Consider the following 21,745-nt stretch of genomic DNA (forward strand, 5'->3'; position numbering starts at 1 on the left):
GCATATAAAACAGGTGTACATCCAAACAGAGCCTCCTGTAGGCGGCCAGTCCACATGAAGGCTAACAAATAGCCAATAACCATCCTAGGAACTTTTTCATGCTTATGTTGCTCCCCAACTCATTTAACATTTATATGTGGCTCATGGGTAAAAAGGTTGGGGGTCCCCCAGTATTGAATATATATTCCTTGGTTCTCGCTATCAAATACTATACAAAGTATTACCAGGTAGGCTCACAGCAAATGTTTGATGTCCAAAAACTACTTTTCAGACTATATTGGTCCCCACTTTCTGGTATATTTTCTTTGGTGCTTAGCTATAGGTAAATTGACCCATATCCCAAAGGTCACCCTTTTTGTGCAGTTATCCAGGCTCCTCAACACTTTCCACTAAAGTGGGGGTTAGATCCACGATTGTGATCCAGTTAAAAATGAAGCAATCATTCAGGAATTACAGTGCAAACCTTCTCCATGATTGGTTCTGCATTTGTTTTTGTTTTCCATTATCTGTTCCAATTTACTTTATATGTATGACCATATAATTTCTTTCAAAATGATTTCCTTTTTCTCTGTAATTAAACAGTACCTTGTACTTGATGTAGGGACCTGTGGATTCAACCGAATCCCCCTGGGACACCTGGGTTTATCCTTAGGTTAGGCAGGTTAAGGTTGAAATATGGCCGACCATTGGCAGTTCGGGTGGGTGTGGGTCACGTACATTTTTCCTCTGCTCCCAAAAATCCCATCTTGGAATCTAAGGGGTGCACGGAAGTAGCGTACAGAGGGGAAAGACGCAGGTATAGGTCCTATAATGGCAACATTTTGTGGGTTACAGTTGGGTGCAGGTCGAGTTTTTCTTGATAAACCCATTGCTAACTTAGTGGTCACTAAGCTGCATGAATTCATACTGGTGGCAAAACAACCCTATTGGGTTTAATTAATAATTAAATAACTTTAAGCAGACTTAAGGTACAGTGATCCAAACTATGGAAAGATCCCCTTATTTGAAAAACCCCTGGTCCCTCCCCCAGATCAGCAGTGCGAACAATCTACTTTAATTATATGCGCAAAATGTACACACTTTAGTGGCTGGCCTGCAGGTTGCTAACAGGATCAAACATTCTGCCAAATCTGAATTCTATAGAGTACAATGGGGTTATTATGTAAATAAACACAAGGCATACAATGACATCAGTTTTCAAAGAAAGTCATAGTTATTCAACATAAAAATGCATAAGACAGAAGCCATTGCAGAAAGCTTCTGCTCTAGGATTTATTTGCTTAAGCACACTGAAACAATGTTGAACGCAATATGTTTAAACAGTTATGTTTTATTATAAGACCCTTGTTAATAAAGGCAAATTCATCTGTACATAGTTTGGTTTGTATTCATTAAAATGCCTAAAGCATATGCAGTTGCTGCACACAAATGGACTTAGATATTAGTGTCTTATTTTTTTTCAAGCACCAAGACGGATGAGAAGCAAAAGATTTAAAAAGCTCAAAATAAATAGAATGAGTATAAATTAGCAATTATGGGTACCTTAGCAGTAAGAATTCAAGTGCTTTCATGCAGCTGCACTTTATACAGTCCAACTTAATGGTTGCCTGTCTCAGCCTCCTGGTCGGTACCTTCGCCTCTCAGTTTCTATTACACAGTCACCCATATTTACAGAAACAGGCACCCTATGTTAAACTTGCTTAAAAGTGAGGAAAGGTCAGCCCTTGCCCCCTAACTTAAATTCCCTTAACTGCAGAAACATAGATATCACATTAAAATCAAAAGAGAGAAGACATGACAATTAGCTGACCAGGCAGAATTACATCAGATTTTAAAATAAACAGATTAGAAATGTGCATTCTAAATGAAAGGCTGTGCTATTATACATTATTTACAACTGTTGCACAGTCTTAGCAGAAATCTCTTGGAGAGCGTTGTTTTTCCTAAATATATAGGCACTTGGGCAGCTTTCTACATCCTCCAGCTGAGCTATGCCAGAAACACAGGGGTCGTGATCCCTTAACATGTCAGGCAAGCACTGTGATTTGCGTTCAAGGCGTCTGGAGCGTCTCACAGGTGTTAAAAATTTAAAGTCTTTGAAGGCAGAATCACTGTCATCTAACTGCATTTTAGTTTTCATTCTGTACAAGGCAAGAAAGAAGAGCAATGTTAATACATGAGGTAAACAGCATAAAGCAATTATGCATAAAGGGATGCAAAGGATGAAAGGGTTTCTTTACTACATTAATCTAGTCAACAACCTGAAATCTGGACTATCTGGGAAAACAAAGGGGGCAATTTAGTAATCCCTGGGGAGAGTGTCGCTCCTCTTTAAACTGCGCATCTAAATGACATGCAAGTTAGGAGGCGGTGGGGGATGCATATGTGCTTCCCCTCACCAATACAACACTGACCAATGCAGTCATCACTGTATTCACAGGGAAAGCAGCAGGTCTTTGCACTCCAAAAAGGACCTCAGAGACCTAAAGCAATATGTAAGGACCAGAATTGTGTGCAAAGTGCAGAAACAAGGTCGGACTGTGGATTCTTTTGCGCTCTCTCAAGGACAACGTTTATCCTGAAGAAAAAAAGAGCACAATTGGTGTTCGAAATGTAAATTTTTCTTTCAATTTCTTTCCACAAGTATTCCCGTTGAGTGCAGTACTATGCTTTTCTAAGTTGCTACATACATATATATCACGTGCTGGTGCCTCCTAATCAAATAATTCATGCTAATCTATTAATATATCATCATCATTTACTTATAAAGCTCCAACATATTCTGCAGCGCTGTACAATAAGTGGGTTTCATACATTGGACATACAGAGTAACATATAAAGCAATCAATAACCGATACAAGAGGCGAAGAGAGCCCTGCCCAAAAGAGCTTTCAATCTACAAGATTAGCAAGGGAATATCATCAAAATTTAAAACAGACAGACAGTAGGCAAATGAGGCAGATCAATCTGAAACAAATTGTGTTTATGGATGCAGTCATTTTATATATGGAGTTAAATATAGGACCATAACTTACTTTTGTAGGTGAGGGGTGGAACGAACATTAAATCTGATAACTGTTGAGGATTCTGTATTTTGCGGTGTAAGGTGCTTGTTTGGCAGCTCCTCTTCCATATCTGAAGGCCTTGCCTCCTCTTTTATCCCAACGCGCTTGCCCCCCCTTTGTTTAACTTTTCTCTCTGATTTAACTTTGGCCACATCCAGTTCACTTTGCTCATTCTCAGATTTTCGCTCTGTCTTGACAGCTTCTTCTTTTTCAGGGTCTGCTGTACAGTCTTCCACTTTGTGCTCTGCACCTTCTGCTATAAAATTATAGAACAGTAAATTACAATGGATCACACCAGCAAACACAAAGCATCTAAGCCATTGTAACAGAAAGCATACGAATTGTACCAGGGACCATGGGGAAAAGTTAATGTTTTGTAGGTCCTCTAGGCAAATTATGTTATAAACAAGATCTGGGTTTTCTCTACTGTTTCTTTGCAGTGCCTTAGAAAAGGGACCTTGGGGCAAGCATGTTCTTAGTAACAGGGAAACAGATCGTGCTGGGGGCTCTGGTTTATGCCATGATGCAAAGGCTTCGAGAAAGCCTTTAAATCTGTCCCACTGCAATGGATCTTAATCCCTATTCAAATAATACACTAGCACTGCACATAGACTAAGGGGCACATTTACTAACCCACGAACGGGCCGAATGCGTCCGATTGCGGTTTTTTTGTAATGATCGGTAATTTTGCGATTTTTTTCGGCGTCTTTACGATTTTTGCGTAAAAACGCGAGTTTTTCGGCGTCTTTACGATTTTTGCGTAAAAACGCGAGTTTTTCGGCGTCTTTACGAAAGTTGCGCAAAGTCGCGATTTTTCCGTAGCGTTAAAACTTGCGCGAAACGTCGCGCCTTTTAAGTTTTAACGCTACGAAAAAAGGCGCGACTTTGCGCGCAAGTGTTAACGCTACGAAAAAATCGCGACTTTACGCAACTTTCGTAAAGACGCAGAAAAACCTCGCGTTTTTACGCAAAAATCGTAAAGACGCAGAAAAAAAACGCAAAAAATACGAAAAAGTCGCAAAATGTTCGTTTCCAATCAGAATTTTTCCAATTCGGATTCGAAATCGTGTCTTAGTAAATCAGCCCCTAAGTAGGTGTTACCAGGTTTCACCTTAAAATATCCATATTGCCCCTAGTTATAACTATAAATCAAACATGCTGTTAAAACATGTTTCACTAAATCTCTGTTCCTTTTGGCCAAGAAAGTTTGGTTGATCCCTAAAGTACTCAGGGAGAACAACAATGTAAAACCCTATGCCCAACCTGCAGCCGATTTCCATTTAGTTGAACAGGAAACCTACTACCACTTTCCTGAGTGCCAGGCTGGGATCACTGAGGAAAAGGATCCTAAGTAGAACCTGCCAGGTCCCCTTTGAATACTAAAGCAATTATAACAACTATGTGCATTAAGCCTTACTGATATGAAAAACCTAGTAATTTTGAACAGAAAAAGAAACAAGGAACACTGAACTGAAGGCATGTCCTAAAATTTGGATGAAAACTACATCTGTCCTGATGATTGCCTTACACCAGTGATCCCCAACCTGTGGTTCGTGAGCAACACGTTGCTCAACAGTCCCTTAGATGTTGCTCCCAAACCAGGTAGTTATTTTTGAATTCCTTCAAAAGTTTTGGTTTAATAAAAACCAAGATATGCTACCAAATAAAGCCCCCTGTAAGCTGATAGTGTGCATAGAGGCACCTAATAGCCAATCACAGCCCTTATTTGGCTCCTCCATGAACTTTTATGGTGCTTGTGTTGCTCTCAAAGTCTTTTTACATATGAATGTGGCTCACAAGTAAGAAAGGTTGGGGATCTCTGACCTACACCTATCCCAGTTTAGTTTACCTGCAAACATTCTTTTAAAATCCACTTGTTGTTTGGGAAACAAAAGAGAATGACTTTGGGACAGTGTCTTTGGACAGTCCTAGTGACAGCGATACATAAACATCTGCATTTTATTACAAGAGGGACTTTTTACTTCTAATCAAAGCTTTGTAAAAAAATAAATAAATATATATACCAGATGATTCAGCCTTCAGACTTTCCACTGCATCCGCAAGAATAGTTCTCAGATCATCTAGGGGCTTTAAGGAGAGAAAAAAAAAAAAAAAAAAAAAAGAATGTAATGAAAAAAAATCTTACTGCACCTCAAATAAGACCTCATTGCATAAAGATAAGCAGTGAATTTTAGGCTCTGGAAAGATATGAGATCTTGCGAAATTTAAATGCCACACAGTCAGACACCAACTACATGCACTGTTTACACTGGAGAAGAGGCGCTTAAGAGGTGACATGATAACTATGTATAAATATATAAGGGGATCATATAATAACCTCTCTAATGTTTTATTTACCAGTAGGTCCTTCCAACGGACACGAGGGCACCCACTCCGTTTAGAAGAAGGGAGGTTCCATTTAAATATTCGGAAAGGATTTTTTACAGTGAGAGCTGTGAAGTTGTGGAATTCCCTGCCCGAATCAGTCGTACTGGCTGATACATTATATAGCTTTAAGAAGGGGCTGGATGGATTCTTAGCAAGTGAGGGAATACACGGTTATGGGAGATAGCTCTTAGTACAAGTTGATCCAGGGACTGGTCCGATTGCCATCTTGGAGTCAGGAAGGAATTTTTTCCCCTCTGAGGCAAATTAGAGAGGTTTCAGATGGGGTTTTTTGCCTTCCTCTGGATCAACTTGTAGTTAGGCAGGTTAGGTATAGGCATTATGGTTGAACTTGATGGATGTATGTCTTTTTTCAACCCAACTTACTATGTTACTATGTAAGTCTTATTAGCGGACAACAGTACCAGCTTCCAAACTGACCTGTGCTCCAGCTGCCACGGCTTCCTCACAGATGACAATGACTTTTGCAAGATCCCCCTGACGCTTCTCCAGGAGAGCAAGGCATTCCCAGTATTTGGAAAGCTTTTTTGCTTCTGGGACATTCTGAATCTGTTTCTCCAATATGTCAAGAACTTCTTCTTTTGGGCAGCCCTTTGTAAGAACAAAAAAAAAAAAAAAAAAAAAAAATGGAATCTATATTGTAATGTCATCCAAGAGCATCCCCATTACTACTGCTGTTTCCTGCCTTAAACCTTTCAGCCTTGCTGCTTTATATTTGGAATGCCCTCCCTGATTTCCTTCACAGAGAATCCTTACTCAATTTCTTCAGAATTAAACTCGAAGATTCCCTCTTGGGGCACTTGCATAGCACCTGAACTGGGGACTGGCACCCACTGTAACCTGCAGCACTAATATCCTCCTATGTGTCTGTAAATTACCCTCACATTTAGAATGTAAGCTTTATAGGGCAGGGACCTCTGGGGAATCTTTAATACAAAGTTTTATAATAAATACAAAGTACAGGCATATTTATTTGTATCTATTATTGAAATGACCCCTATTTATTAATTTATTGTTAATCTGTAGTGCTGCATAAATAAAAATATACATACATTTATGTGAGAAAATATGCACTAAATTGAGTTAAATAATAAAGCAATTGTCATTATTGCACCTATCTAGTTCCCTATGTTTTTCTACTATAGAACACAGCGTGGTGCGTTCCCTCATTCTAAATGTGGCTATACATGGTCAGATTTGGAAGCTTATCTGCACATATATGGGACCCTCTGACAGGCCTCCTTAGGTGGGCATATCGGGAGAAAGACCCACCCCTATGATGACCTTGCCATAGGAGCAAATCTTATGGTGTACAGCCACCTTAAGATTCAAGAGGCTCCCACTCCTGTAAATATGATGGCACAAAACACCAAATTCCCATATAGAGAGCAGGCTGAGGGTATCTGTGAAGGAGATTTCTGACACAGACAGTATCTAACGAGCAAGAGATGGAATGGTCAGTTGGAAACATATCACAAACACAGTGAGAAAACAGGAAAAGATGGAAACAGCATATAAATACCTCATCAATTAACTTCTGGCACTCTGCAAATATCTGGTGAACTTTCAGCGTGAATAGTTCCTGTTCATCCTCTTCTGCCATAGTCGCCCAAAACAACCGGCGAGGGGTTTCTTCTATGGCTTTTCTAGATTCAGTCTTGATTTCAGCAGCAACCTCCCTAGGTGGTTCAGGCTCACTCTTTATGAGCACAACTTCTTTCTGCACTTTATTTGTAGAGAACTTTATCGTCGATGCAGGAGGCCTCTTCATAGCTTTTCCTTTCTCCTCCCTCCACTTCGCTACATGAGCCCTATTACCAAGAATAAGATAAGACAATGTGGATAGTTCAGTGGGATGCAAAGCTTTAATAGTACATAGATCTATTTCTCTATGACTGTGCTTTCTAACTAGCAGACTTGCAGCCCCCCACCTGTCAAGGGTGCTGTGACTGCTTACCTTTGTGCAAACTTTATAAGGTATCAGTACTGAGATTAACTTCCCCCCTTGCATTGTTCACACCTTAGATTTAGGCAGTAAACCCGTGTATTCTTTTCACACCTTTTCTCCCTGCATTGTTCACAACTAGGGCTGACTAAGCGCCTACATTCTTTACACCTCAGACTGTAGGAGCAGTGCCAGCATTGTGTCACTGTATGTACAGTCCCTGTGTGCCATACTCTGCCCACCCTATGCTGCCTGCATGTGCCATACTCTGCTGCCCTATGCTGCCTGTGTGCGCCTGCCCTATGCTGCCTGTGGGAGGTGAACTAGGCAGGGATTTGTTCTGAGAGTTTGTTAGCAGTTGGAAATAGTCATTATATGCTCCATAATGTGTGCAATTATGTGCAGGGGTTGTGGTGCTATCCACAGGGGAGTCATATGGCTTTAAAGGGCATGTCTTAATATGACATAATAAACTTCAACATATGAATGAAGGGTGATATCTCTACAGGAAGCACCAACCATTTTGTTTTTTGCTGAGCTACCACCATTAATGTAGGTATGGTCTTAACATCTGTGTGGTTTAAAAAAAGGTGAGTGGTCAAAACTGACTTTCATTATCAGCCCTCCATCATGTAGGCCAGAAAAATTCTGGCCCTCTGTACCACAGAAGTTGGGCAGCACTGCTCTATGAGGAACATTAAAAACAGATGTAAGAGACTTATTTGGCAGCTTAGCTGCTCATGTATGGGGTCCTTTGACAGGCCTACCCAACAGATATCTGGCTGATAATCAGGCAGCCTTGATTTTCTCATTGGATCGAGGGCTGCATTGCTCTGATGGCTCATATTCCTGTCAATGCACAATACTCTCCACCTTAGGTGGGCAAATTGGGTTAGAGATCAACTAGCATATTCTATAGTGCATAGCCAGCCTAACTGCTGCATTTTCTTTAAGACTGATATCTATATAGCCTTTACAATTTCTGGAAGAAATTGCACTCTAAGGTTAATGTGAGGAAAAATGCAGATAGGGCCACCCTAAATCACTCAGAAATGCTGCAGTTCAAAGGTTATTGATCCTAGAAACCAGGAAACACATTAATAGTAACTCTTAAAAGCTATAATTTTAATTGTAAAAAAAAAAAAAAAAAAAAAAAAAAAAAAAAATTATATATATATATATATATATATATATATATATATATATATATAGCAGTGGGATCTATATTCCAGAATGCTGGGCTAAACTGAAAAAAAGTACTTACTTTTTCTCTTCTGCAGTCTGAATCCGACTTGTGGTTGGAACTCTCACAAGCTGTTTAGCAGGTCTGCTCTGCTGAGGGCCTGGTAGTGGCTTCACAGAACCTGCTAGAGTTTGTCCTTTATTGTGCAAAGCTGCTTTATGCCCTAAAGAACCAGTGTTAATAGTTTTATTGGCAGTTGGTCTCTGAGGCAAGGCTCTGTCTGTGGGCTTTCTTGGGAGAACCGCACTGGTGTGTCTCCTTGATGTATAAGGCTCTGCCTTCATCTGATGGCTTACAGCACTGGTGGAAGCCCTTACTTGAGTCCTGCTCTGGAAGGTAGTTGGCTGTTTCTGTACAGCAGCATTAGCAGATACAGATTTCACAACTTGTTTTCCAGAAACATTGAAAGTTTTTGGTCTTGCATTGGGAGGCACCGCTGCCACTGGCTCTCTTACTCCTTTAATATTTGTGCTGTCTGTGTTCGCAGGGGTCTTCCTAAAAGAGTTAATTTTGGATTGGATGACTTTACCACGATATGCCCCAAGTACAGGCTTCTGCAGCACGGCCTTAGCAGCTTGTGTGCTTGACGACTCACCCTTCAGCTCCTTCTCTTTAATGTTTCTGTTTTTTACGAATGTTTTACTTAGTGACTGTCCTTTCTTTTGATCTGTACTGACCACAGTATCAGAGTTCACATTTTTGATTCCAGTATCAATCTTAGGCCGAGCATCTTTAAAAGGGTTTTTTACAATCAAGAAATTATTTTTATTTCTAACTGACGCCACAGAGATATTTTCTTTGCCAGTCTGTAATAATATGAATAAACGATGGTTAAACCTTGACGGACATGTAACAGCAACATAAAAGAACACACAGCAACCTACACCGGTTTAAAGGACAAGAAAAGCCTTGGTCACCGAGGAGTTCTATTTTTTAGGAACCCCCAGTGATCATAATCGCTTGTCTCTTACCCCAGGTCAGTGCTCCTCTTCTTTAAAAAGCACACCAACACTGACCCAGGGCAGGATGCTGCTATCTTAACCCATCCTCCCAGGTATCCTATAGTTGGTACATGTGTAGTACAGTGCTCTCTTTCAAATATATACTGTGCATGGGCCATATCTGGATAAGGGGAAAAGATGGTGGCAGTCTACCCTAAAGAAAACTATTAGGGGCCAGAGCACTTTTTAAAGACTGGCTTGGGGGAGACACCTCCTGGTGACTAATTGCTTAACAAATTTCCTCCCCCCTTGTCCTTTAAACACATTCCACAAAACATTTAACAATGTACCTGTTTCTTTTCAGCTGGTTTAAGCAGTTGTGTTTTATTTTGAAAATTCGTCAGAGTGGGTCTGTCTGTTAGTGGGGACCTTTGGATGAAAAACAAAGCTTCAAATTAAACACTGACAGAAGTAAATGAACACAAAGCGTAGTTTTAAGGAGACAGAGCATAATTAAAAAGCCCTCCAATCTTGTAGGCAATAAAGATTAATTTTTGGCACACAGTAAAATCAGCACCATATTTTATTAAAAACAAAAAAAAACAAAACACTTCATTGGAGATCCCTATATATCCTCCCTTGTCCTGGTTTCAAATGAGGGGAGGGCAAGTTCTAACTGCTGATAGGTTCCTATCCTACAGAGCAGTGTGCTGCCAGCCCTGCTGCATAGCCTGGGAGAGAAGGCAGCAGAAAGTGGGACAGATGGGCAGGGCAAGTAGTGTTTGGGGGGAATTTCTTTAGCCCAAAACACTACTTTTTAAGCACAATATTTCTGTATTTAGAGAGTATAATGCACTGGCTCATTCTTTTTTTTTCTTACAATTGGTCTCCTTTAAAATCAAATATTACAGTTTCATTTACTAGTGCTAGGTTTATTCTAAAAATGCCTTCTATGTTTAATTCCCCCCATCAGGTCATCACCAGAGTTCCAGTACTAATAATATTATAAGCTCCACACACTGATCCAGAGCAAGGGACCACTGGAAAAAAATAAAATTAAAGATTGTGGAGAGACACTATAATGCAGCAGTTCTCAACCTGTGGGTCGGGACCCCTTTGTGGGTCGAGCGACCCTTTCACAGGGGTCGCATAAGACCATTGGAAAAAACATATTTCAGATGGTCTTAGGAATAATTTTATGGTTGGGGTCACCACAACATGAGGAACTGTATTTAAGGGTCGCGGCATTAGGGAGGTTGAGAACCACTGCTATAATGAAATAACATGTTTTAATACAGAAGAGAAACACTGGTCTGGGATCCCTGGCAATTTGGATTTTGTTATGCTTTTAAAATTGGGAGAGGTCTTTCTACTATGTGATCCTTCTGATCATTTATGAGTGAGCAGATAAGGAGGGTTTTTTCATGGTGGGGTTGCCTAACAACTTGTCACCTGCCAATAACTATTTTCTCATTTTTTAAATGTTATATGAATGAAGGAGCACAATAAAATTCACTTCAGATCATTATTCACCTTTTAAACAAGAATAAAAATCAAATTACATGGCTTTTCATCACTTATGAATATACATATATCAATAAAACATATATAACATTTTTTCAAATATTATTTTGTATAAAGCCAGTTTATCCATCCTTATAGCTCTATCCATCCTTATAGCTCTACCCATATCTCTACTTATATCTCTAGCTATACCTATACCCATAGCTATACCCATCCATATCTCTATATATCTATCTATTTATCTATGAGTATGGAAGTTACATAGTGCACGTACCTGTCCTCTGCAGGCCCAACTAGATGACCAGGGTTTTGGCTGGCCATTTTTTTAGATAAGTATTCCTCCACTTTCTTTCGCCTCTGCTCTACAATTGAAAAACAAAACACAATGATAAATGCATTTACAAGTCTAGCAATTTACATAGGAAAACAAAGGAAAGTTGTTAATGTATATTGACCAAAGGCAGATTAATTTGATGAAGAAAGAAAGGGTGCCAATAATTTGCATGTCCCCCAGAGAGGCAAAGCAGTTACCTTGGAGCACATAAATAGCACACAACCTAGACTTTCAAAGAACTGCCATAGTTAATCCAATTTCAAGGATCCGCTGTTCCTACCTGGACAGATGCTATAGGCTGTATAGAAACTCGCAAAATGTAATTTTGCAGATGCTTCTGCCCAGGGCTTACTCGGTAAATGGATTAAAAATGAGCCCTGTATACGTGTTTTCCTTCTTTACCCCTTTTGTTATGCTATACAAAACTGAAAATTTTTTTATGTTTATAAATAAAGAATAAAAAAAAAAAAAAATGAGCCCTGTGCGGTTTAAGAAATAAGTGCACCAGCCCACGAGATTTGCCCCAACATATTGGCACATTTAATTCTGCTTTTCAGGCAAAGCACTTTGCCCAGCTTTATGAAAACAACACTATGGAATTTACTTGAGCCTCTATATAGATAGTGATCTGTAGGTCTGACTGCTGCATTCAGATTCAAGAATCAAAATTGAACTTGACTGCATTGTGCAAACAGGTCCATCAGATTCTCATAACTGACTGGAATAGACATTGATGCTGTGCTACTATGGCTGGAAAAGGGCTACTAAATCAAATACTGGCAAGAACCAAATACAAGTGGACATGTCTGCATGAGCTTTTAATATACAACAGCTTCATTGGTGTAAGTCAGTTATGTCTAACTATTTCTATATAGTGGGTCAGTTCTTATTATACTTGTGGGGGGCGCAGATTATAGCAAAATTCGGATGGAATTGTGAGAGGTCTCAGGGGCTGAGGTGCAGAGGTTAGAACTACATAAAGAACAAGGTAAAGTGAATGTATAAGGAAACAAAATAAGATAAAAATGGAAAGTAAGAATTAACAGGGGAATATAAGTATTATATTGATATTCTAGCATTGTCTCTCAATCTAAGAAGGGCTACACTGGGAGCTGTCGGACATTCATGGGACAATTTAATAAAACATGCACCAGGTATAGAAACCCATAGCAACAATCAGCGGGTAGTATGCCATTTACTGACCACCTGTTTGAAACCAAACAACTGGTGTTCTTACATGTTACCAGACATAGTGTTAAATTGCTACTCTAATTACAATTACCTCTTCAGAATGGAATTTGGTGACTTATGATCTGTAACGTTATGAGCTACAAGGCAATACAAAAAGACGAATCATGGGAGGTAACATTTAATGGAGAAAGAAACGTAAAAAAAAAAAACTCTGGCAGAGAGCCAATTTGTTAGGCACTCCACCCATCCCATGGCTCCAATTGCTAACACAGGTAGCTGCACACTGGCCTGGGGGTACTTTCAGCAGAGTGCGCAGCCATCGTGTGCTCCTTGGCATCCCCTGCTAGGAAAGTGCATGATCTGTGTAAAGTACCTTGGACAAGTACATTTTTTGGAGAATTAAGGTGGCCATACACGTGGCGATCCGACGATGTTTCGTACGACCATCGGTCGCACGAAACATCGTAAGATCCGCCACACACCATTCAGGGCTGAATCGGCAGGTAAGGAGGTAGAAACAATAGGATTTCTACCTCCTTCTGCCGATTCAGCTCTGAAGGGAGAATTTTGGTCAGGCGCCTTCTATGGCGCCCGATCAAAATTTTCAAACTTGTCCGATCAGCGAGTCGTCCGATATCGGCAGCTTCCTGCGATATCGGTCGACTCGCCGACATGCCATACACGCACCGATTATCATACGAAACGAGGTTTCGTACGATAATATCGGTGCGTGTATGGCCACCTTAAGAGTGCTGGAGAGAATGTCACAATCATTGGGGGTGCAATTTGTAGTACAAATTACCACCCCCCCCCCCCCAATTTCCCTATCATTTATCAAATTCCCTATCACTAACATTTAATTACCAATATAGCCATTTAACGAGGACTTTATATTTACTTGGATTTATGAACATTTTTCTTATGTTCCAGCCAGGATCATAGCAATAAGCTCTGCAGCTGTTAAGGTGGCCCTACATGGCAAGATTCGCTCGTTTGGCGAGGTGGCGAAATGAGCAAATCTTTCCCCTAAAGGTAGCCATGCACATGACAATTAGGATCTTTCCTGCAACCACTGATAGCTTGTTCACCCCACTAACGTTAAGTGCTGAATCGGCAGATATGCAGGCAGAAACAATAGAATTCTACCCCTATTTGACAATTAAGCATTAACTTACTTCCTGCCGCCATCAAAATTTTTCCCCCTGGCTGATCAATGAGACAACCGATATCCAAGGCTTTTGTCGATACTGGTCACCTCATCGATCCACCATAAACAGACTGAATATCGTGAAAAAGAATGTTTTGTATGATAATATTGGTGTGTGTAAGGGCATCTATATGCCCACCATGCTACTGAGAGCTTTTGTATTACAATGAAGGGGATGCAAGATGTTGGGGCAAGCACCGCACCAATGAGCTGATGCAGCCCTCAGACAGGAAGACCAAGCCTGCCAACCCAAAAGGTGAACTATTTTTGGCCAGATATCAGCCAGGGAAGCCTGTAGGGGAGCCCCATATACAGGAAGATAAGCTGCTGAATCCTTCTAAAGGACCCAAATCATGGGTGTATGGCCACCATTCGGTCTCATGAGCAAGCTAAATGTATGCAAGCAAAACATTCCCTAATATGATTTTACTGTGGGGCTCAGTAACTAAGTTACACTACAGGTAGCAACGCATACTCGTATGATGCCATGCCCACCAGATAATATTGCAGCCCGGAGCTTTCAGTACAAGAATACATGCAAGCCCACACTAATTAAGCAAGTTCAGTAATTCGTGCTGGCGCTCCCCTTACCTCTGTACTGAGGTTGCTGCCTCTTACTCGCTGCCAAGGGCTTCACCAAACCGGCCATTGCTGCTTCTCTCCTTCTTATGGCTTACTCTCCTTCAGTTTGAATAACGCGCATCCAGCGCCCCGCCCCCTCATTGGATTCGCCAATCGCGAGCGCTCTGGAGGGAAAGGAGAGCAGCAATTGGCCGCCTGAGCAGGACCCTGTTTGTTATTGTGTATGAGAGAAGCTTTTCAAACGGTCACGTGGGTATGTAACGCCTGTAAGTGTAACGGGCTGGCTGGGCTATGCCCGGGCACATGCCTCACTGAGCTCATTGTACTGGGGAGGGCTGCAACGGGTTGACTAGGAGGAATTTTAGGGAAAAATAAAATTTACCGTAAAGGTCCTTAGTTTATAAAAGCGCGGTTACACCTGTACTAGTGTCGGGCATGGCTGAGTAATCAGGAACCATCTTCGCAAAGAAGAATAGACCTAATTTACTAAAAGTGAATTGCATAGCTACTGCCTTGAAAATGATTGTCATGGTGTCCTGGCTTGTTCTTTATGACAGAGCATAAAACATCAGGGAGATATCCAGTAATGCATTAACTTAAAGAAGCAGGAAAGGCAGAATCACTGGGAGGGGGCACCCCATTTGTTTCTAGTCCAGGGGTGGGCAAACTACGGCCCGCAGGCCACATCCGGCCCGTCAGCCCTTTCAGTCTGGCCCCCTTAAAAGAATGACGGGCCCTGATTGGTTGCGCCCCGTCCGTTCGCACAGCGTCAGCACGCACGGGGCGCAACCATATAAAAGAATGCACTGGGGAGCCGGGGAACAGAAGGACGGGACGGAGGAAGCAGCGGGTCGCTGGGGGGGAGCTGAGAGGCCCCATAATTTTTGATGGCAGCCCCGGGTGTAACACTGTCCCGGCCCGGTCCGTCTATTAGTTAATGTGGCCCCTGAGCCAAAAAGTTTGCCCACCCCTGTTCTAGTCACATCCCTGGGTGGCACTGCCATTGTTGTTCCAGTGTTCTAACTTCTAGGCACCCCACAAGTTCAGTATAGATATTGTTGCCACCTTTTCTGAGAAAAAAAAATAGCCTTTGTATAATTTTACCTTTCTTCTCTATTAATAACATTGGTATTGTGCATGTTTACCAGCCAGATGGCAACCCGTAGTATAGAGCTGCACTGATTTCTGCACTGCACATGAGTAGCTTTAGTAGGCACATAGAATGCCTGGAACACAGGAACAAAATGGCTGCCTAGCATTCATAGGAAAAGTACCCAGGGCCAGTGATTTTACAGTTTGTTCTCTAATGAGTGCCTTTTTTATGCATATTAGTAATAATAGATTAAAGTAGGAAAAGAGTGAAAGAATAAAGACAAAAGTCATGAAGTTAGGTACATCTGCAAGGTGTCAAAACATGGAATTTAAAGTGAAAGTAGTCATAAGAAAGTTACAGTCGAGTACATGAGAACAGTACATGTGATTACATGGCTTACAGTGCACAGTACAGTGTACAGTAATGCTAGTACAGCATAGTTACATTGTATACATAGAATTAGTTAGCTAGGGCCTCCAGGTAGGCATCTATGTAAGTGGCCCAATCTTTGTCAAACTTTGGGCCTTATAAACTAGCTTAACTAAAGGCTGAGCTTTATTGACTAACAGTATCCAGGAACTATAGGCCCTGGGCCGCCATTAGCGAGAGTGATATTCTTGTAGATGAGTTTTTTTTAGTTTTCCCCATTTGTCCACTGAATCTGGTAACCTCATTTTGCCCCTTCACAGACTGAGGGTGTGACCATATCAGAAGCCGACTGTGCAGTGGGGCCCAGTAAATTGGACCACTTGGTACACTGGGTAAATACATCACTGACATGGCCCCCCTGGGTTTGTTTTGGTTTTCCATTTCCTGTGGACACCCCCATTAACATTGCAAAACACTAATGGTTCGTGGAAGCAACAATAATACTACATGCTGGAGTCACCACATTCAGTTGCACAAAGAGAAGGAGTGACTTTGTCCTGTACAAAGGAAGAAGACACCATTGTTGTGTCACAGAATGGGTAGCCACGGATAAAGGAAGCCATATACAGACAGATTTGCTTACTCACAACAAGCTTTTAAATTAAAGGAATATTGTCCTTTAACTTTATGTCTGTGCATAAGGACTTTGCATAAGTAAGTCTCTTGATCACCCATATTTGGGTCTGTCAAGTAATTATGAATGATATGTCAGTTGGACATCAAACAAAAATAATTATGACGTTTTTTTTTTCAGCAAAATACAATAGAAAGCAATCATTTCATTGTTTGCCATTGGTTACTGACTAGATGCAAATTTGGTTATACGGAAAGAAGCATATACACTAAGGGGCCGATTCATTAAAACACGAGTTTGAATCCTGAATGGAAAAAATTCGGATTGGATACGATAATTTCTGAAGAAAAAATCGTATTAGTCACGGCAATCCAAAAGTCACGAAATTTTCGTACCGAACAATTGTAAACAGCGGCAGAACCTTTCCAAATTTTACTCGCAAGCATACGAAAAAGTTGTGCAAGCGTACGAAAAAGTTGCATGGGCGTACGAAAAAGTCGTGCGGGCGTATGAAAAAGAAATCAGCAAAAATACGCTCGGAGCGTTTGTGTCTTAATAAATCTCCCCCTAAGTAAAGATAGTTGAGATCTCACCCATAGTAGAGATGGGCCCGGGTGCTCATGCCCCAGACCTTCAGCTTAAGGGAGCAATTAAGGGAATCCAAAAATATGAAAGGCAGGCACTCCGGATGTGGATGGAAAAAGTAATCAGCAGTAGCTCAGAAAACGAATTAAAATCAAAAGAAGTTTATTTAGACTAACACATAATGCCACAGAGCCTTAAGCTGGCCATACACGCACCGATAATATCGTACGAAACCTCGTTTCGTACGATATTCGGTGCATGTACGGCAAGTCGGTGAGTCGACCGTTATCGCAGGAGGCTGCTGATATCGGTTGACTCGCCGATCGGCCAGGTTAAAACATTTTGATCGGGCGCCATAGAAGGCGCCTGAGCAAAATCTGCCGTCAGGGCTGAATCGACAGAAGGAGGTAGAAATCCTATTGTTTCTACCTCTTTATCTGCCGTTTCAGCCCTGAATGTTAGTGGCGGATTTAACGACCTTTCGTGTGACCGATGGTCACATGAAAGATCGCAAATCGCCACATCTGTGGCCACCTTTATGTGTTTTGTACCTACATGGTACCTAATCATAGGCTGATTAACAATCCACAGACACTTAGTATTTAAAGCAAAGCTAGCCAATGGCTTAAAAGAAAAAATCAACCAATCACAATGTATTATTAATCAAGGTTAATTAAATGACAATTGTGGTTGTAAAGAAAAGGCACAAGTGTTAGAACAATACAGTTTAGGGCTGTGGCAGACAGGGAGACTAGCCGCCCACAACAAATCTCCGTTGTCGCGGGGGACTAATCTCCCCGAAATACGATCCCACTGGCGAGTATGTAAATCGCCGATGGGATGGCATACGCGGCAGCGCGATTTCCTCTCAAGGCAACTTTTGGGGAAATTGCGGTGCCGCTTATGCCATCTTTTAAGCCATTGGCTAGCTTTGCTTTAAATACTAATTGTCTGTGGATTGTTATTCAGCCTATGATTAAGTACCACGTAGGTACAAAACGCGTAAGGCTCTGTGGTATTATGTGTTAGTCTAAATAAACTTCTTTTGATTTTACTTTGTTTTCTGAGCTACTACTTTTTCCATCCACATCCAGAGTGCCTGTGTTTCATATTTTTAGATTCCCCAGATGCAAATTTGGCCAGTGTTGATAAAGCCCCATAAACGCCTCACAGATAATGCTCTGACTGGAATCAAACCTAGGACCCCAGGTGTTTTTTATATGTGTGCAGTTGGACCTTTGATTTTATTACTGACCATTCTGCTCTCGAAAATGTATTGCTTTGCCCAGTCAGTGTATGGCAAATCAGTAAGTGAATCAGATATATATGTCACAGATATATGGGGAGTAGGAAAAGCAGAAGATGCACAGAGCATTTTTTTATAAGAACTGGGGCACAAAGAAAATGGAGTGGTCCTGTGCAGGACCTTTATGGGTCATGTTTGGGTTGTGTCACAGAAATAGTAGGGATAAAATGACTGCCCATATTTAAAGAGTTGTGTAAAAAGTGATACAGAAATGGACAGGCCCTTCTAAAGCTGGCCATACACGCACCGATACTATCGTACGAAACCTCGTTTCGTACGATATTCGGTGCGTGTATGGCATGTCGGCGAGTCGACCGATATCACAGGAAGCTGCTGATATCGGGCGACTCGCCGATCGGCCAGGTTAGAAAATTTTGATCGGGCGCCATAGAAGGCGCCTGACCAAAATCTGCCGTCAGGGCTGAATCGGCAGAAGGAGGTAGAAATCCTATTGTTTCTACCTCCTTATCTGCTGTTTCAGCCCTGACTGTGTGTGGCGGATCTGACGATGTTTCCATCGTCAGATCGCCACGTGTATGGCCAGCTTTAGTGTAATATGTTGGCATAAATTCTGGTGTAACTTTGCAGCAGCCTCATCAGAGCTGGTACAAGCTAAATTTCCTCTAGAGGGGCTGTATTTTGTTGCACACATTGACAAGTGACATGTGCTCCTATAGTCTGTACCACTATGTGGTGCTGATGTGCATTATATAGCAGGGAGGGAAATGACATCAGGGCACAGATGATGCACCAGCTATTCAACCTAGGCAGAGGATAACAGAGAATTAGCTTCCAAACAGTGCCCAACTGCCATTTATCAGTATATTCTCCTTCCAGTGTCAGACTGGCTGCCAGGTTACCAGGATTTTTTCTGGTGGGCCCCTTTGAAGCACAGAGCATTAAAGGAACATAAAAATGTTTTAAAGTAATTGAAATATAATGTACTGTTGCCCTGCACTGGTAAACATTGTGTGTTTGCTACAGAAAGACTACTATAGTTAATATAAAAAAGCTTCTGCGTAGCCACCGGAAAGCCAATCAAGCTGCAAAAAAGAAAAAAAGGCACAGATAATATAGCAGATAACAGATAAACTTTGTATAATACAATAGGAATCTATGCAGTTTATCTTTTATCTGCTATGTAACTTGCGCCAATTTGAATGTTGACTCGATGGCTACCCAGCAGCTTTGTTTATATAAACTATAGTTGGGTTTCTGAAGCAAACACACAACAAAGTACACTTTCATTTTTTTGTGTTACTGTTCAATTAACTCTTTTCTACTTTTTTCAAACTCTGCTTGTTTTTTATTTATTCTCAGCACAGATAAGCAAAAGAATCCATGGAGGCTGTTAATTATATAGTGTTGGCGGGGTGTAAATGGGCAAGGGCAAGAGCTACACTAAACAATTTAAACAATCATAGAGTACAGGGATAAAGAGGCTCAAGGCTCGTTCCCAGCAGTCTGTCTGTGTCCACTGCATTGCTCTCTTACACAGCTTGTACAAGCAATAATGCAGCAAATAGTACACATAGAAGATCACAAATGCCAACATAGAATGGTACCACACCGGTGTCTTTATGTACAGAGAGTATTTTGTTTGTAATTTCCTAGTATTTTTAAATGATTTCATAACTTTAATATTATTACATGTCCCCTGTAGTGCATTGCAATTCATTACAATTGATCTGTGATACATTGCACAATCTCTTCCCAACATAAAAATGAAAGGCTTTCCACCGGCGACTCCTATTGTTTTCGGGGTGGTTCATCACCTGCAATAGCAGAGATCTGTTGCGGGCAACTGAACCACTTTGTGGGTTCTTACCCTAACTGTAGCAGATTCTGCAGAGCCTCCCAAATGGACTGACAGATGGCAGACATGACTCAGCAGCCACCCCTAGTGCAGCTGCAAAAATTATACCCAATCATACACATTTCCCATCAGCAGCTGTCTCACTGTAGCAAGCTAAATGTCTGTCAGAATATTTCCTACATTTTTATTACAGTGAAACCTCAATTTTACATCCCCTGATTTACTGTCAGCCAGGCAATCTACAGGGGGAGGGGGGCGTTATCATGAGCTAGGCTTTGGTGCATGCTCAGTCTACATTTAAACAGTGCACACCTTGGAGCCTGGGGAAAGATGGCAGTGGCCTGCTCTGCTTTAAGTACCCTGGAACAGTGTGCTTTTTAAATAAGTACTGGGACAGTGTTAGAAGTAAAAGATTAGTGTAACTACCCCAGCGAGTTAAATTAACATGGCCTTTACCACTGCAGATTGATGCCAAAATTCTGCAGTGCCAAAGTCTACTTAAAGGGGTAGGTCTCCTTCATTAACTTTTAGTATGTTATAGAATAGCCTATTCTTAGCAAATTTTCAATTGGTCTTCATTTTTTATCTTGTATAATTTTTTCATTATTTGCCTTCCTCTTCTGAATCTTTGTAGCTTTCAAATGGGGGTAACTGACCCCAGCAGCCAAAATATATTCTTCTGTGAGGCTACAATTGTATTGTTAGTGTTACTTTGTATTACTTATCTTCTATTTAGCCCCTACTCTATTCATATTCCTGTCTCTCTTTCAAACCACAGCCTGGTTGCTAGGTTAAATCGGACCCTAGCAACCAGACAGCTGCTGAAATATCAAACTGGAGTGCTGCTGAACAAAAAGCCAAATAATTCAAAAACCACAAATAAAAAATGAAGATGAAGTGCAAATTGTCTCAGAGTTAATTTAAATGTGAACCCCTTTAATCCACCAAATGCGCCAAATGTCTTGTAATAACTGCCATTAAAGTCACACAAGTGAAACAGCCAACACCATTATTCATTTTAAAGGGGACATATACCATAACTTTTTACAATGCACTAAACCATGTAAAACAGAAGTGCTTTTATTTTAATACCTTTGATTTCAAATATGTCCATAACTGCTTTAAAACTGTGCTCTACCCACCCCTTTTGCCAGCTTCCCTTTAGTCTCTTCAGTATGTGGCTGGGAGCCCTGGCCCTGATCTGCTTCAGTAACACAGCAGCTACTTACAGTGCAGTGAATATGAATAGTAGGCGGGGCTTTGTGATGTCACAGGCAGGCTGCTCATGCCCCTCCCTTCCCCTGTTCAATAAAAAACCAGCCATGTGGGGTGATGCAGCATTATGTTAGCGTTACTGAACTGTGCCTTCCTATAAAAACATCTGTTTAAGTTATTATCCGCTCCGAGTTATCCTTCTCTCCTCCCTGTCCAGCCAGTCACGTGTAGCTGTGACGACACCGGTGACGTCGCAAACAGGAAGTAGCTGTCAGTGCGTTCCACGGTG

At 41.2% G+C, this 21,745-nt stretch overlaps 1 protein-coding gene across 2 annotated transcripts; it reads right to left on the reverse strand.

The window, feature by feature from the left end:
• Positions 1-1,258: 1,258 nt before the first annotated feature.
• Positions 1,259-15,143, reverse strand: ckap2 (cytoskeleton associated protein 2). Of its 2 annotated transcripts, none has more exons than XM_004911970.4 (9): positions 14,448-15,143; positions 11,399-11,486; positions 9,951-10,029; positions 8,681-9,465; positions 6,994-7,282; positions 5,892-6,062; positions 5,090-5,153; positions 3,036-3,318; positions 1,259-2,141 (listed from the first exon to the last, which is right to left on the reverse strand). In XM_004911970.4, exons 1-9 carry the CDS (start codon positions 14,503-14,505, stop codon positions 1,892-1,894), a joined length of 2,067 nt encoding a protein of 688 aa, XP_004912027.2. In that variant the 5' UTR covers positions 14,506-15,143; the 3' UTR covers positions 1,259-1,891. The 2 variants fall into 2 exon arrangements, with proteins under 2 accessions (XP_004912027.2, XP_002936769.3); XM_002936723.5 differs by having other exon boundaries at positions 3,036-3,321.
• Positions 15,144-21,745: the final 6,602 nt, after the last annotated feature.

Source organism: Xenopus tropicalis, chromosome 2, assembly GCF_000004195.4.
Source record: "Xenopus tropicalis strain Nigerian chromosome 2, UCB_Xtro_10.0, whole genome shotgun sequence".
Lineage (NCBI taxonomy): Eukaryota > Metazoa > Chordata > Amphibia > Anura > Pipidae > Xenopus > Xenopus tropicalis.

Excerpts from the sequence above, each read along its gene's own strand:
- ckap2 (XM_002936723.5), bottom strand. The coding sequence starts at position 14,505 with ATGGCCGGTTTGGTGAAGCCCTTGGCAGCGAGTAAGAGGCAGCAACCT. Across the intron at positions 11,487-14,447 it reads GCAGCAACCTCAGTACAGAG|AGCAGAGGCGAAAGAAAGTG; the intron begins GTAAGGGGAGCG and ends TTTCAATTGTAG. Across the intron at positions 10,030-11,398 it reads GTTGGGCCTGCAGAGGACAG|GTCCCCACTAACAGACAGAC; the intron begins GTACGTGCACTA and ends TTTCATCCAAAG.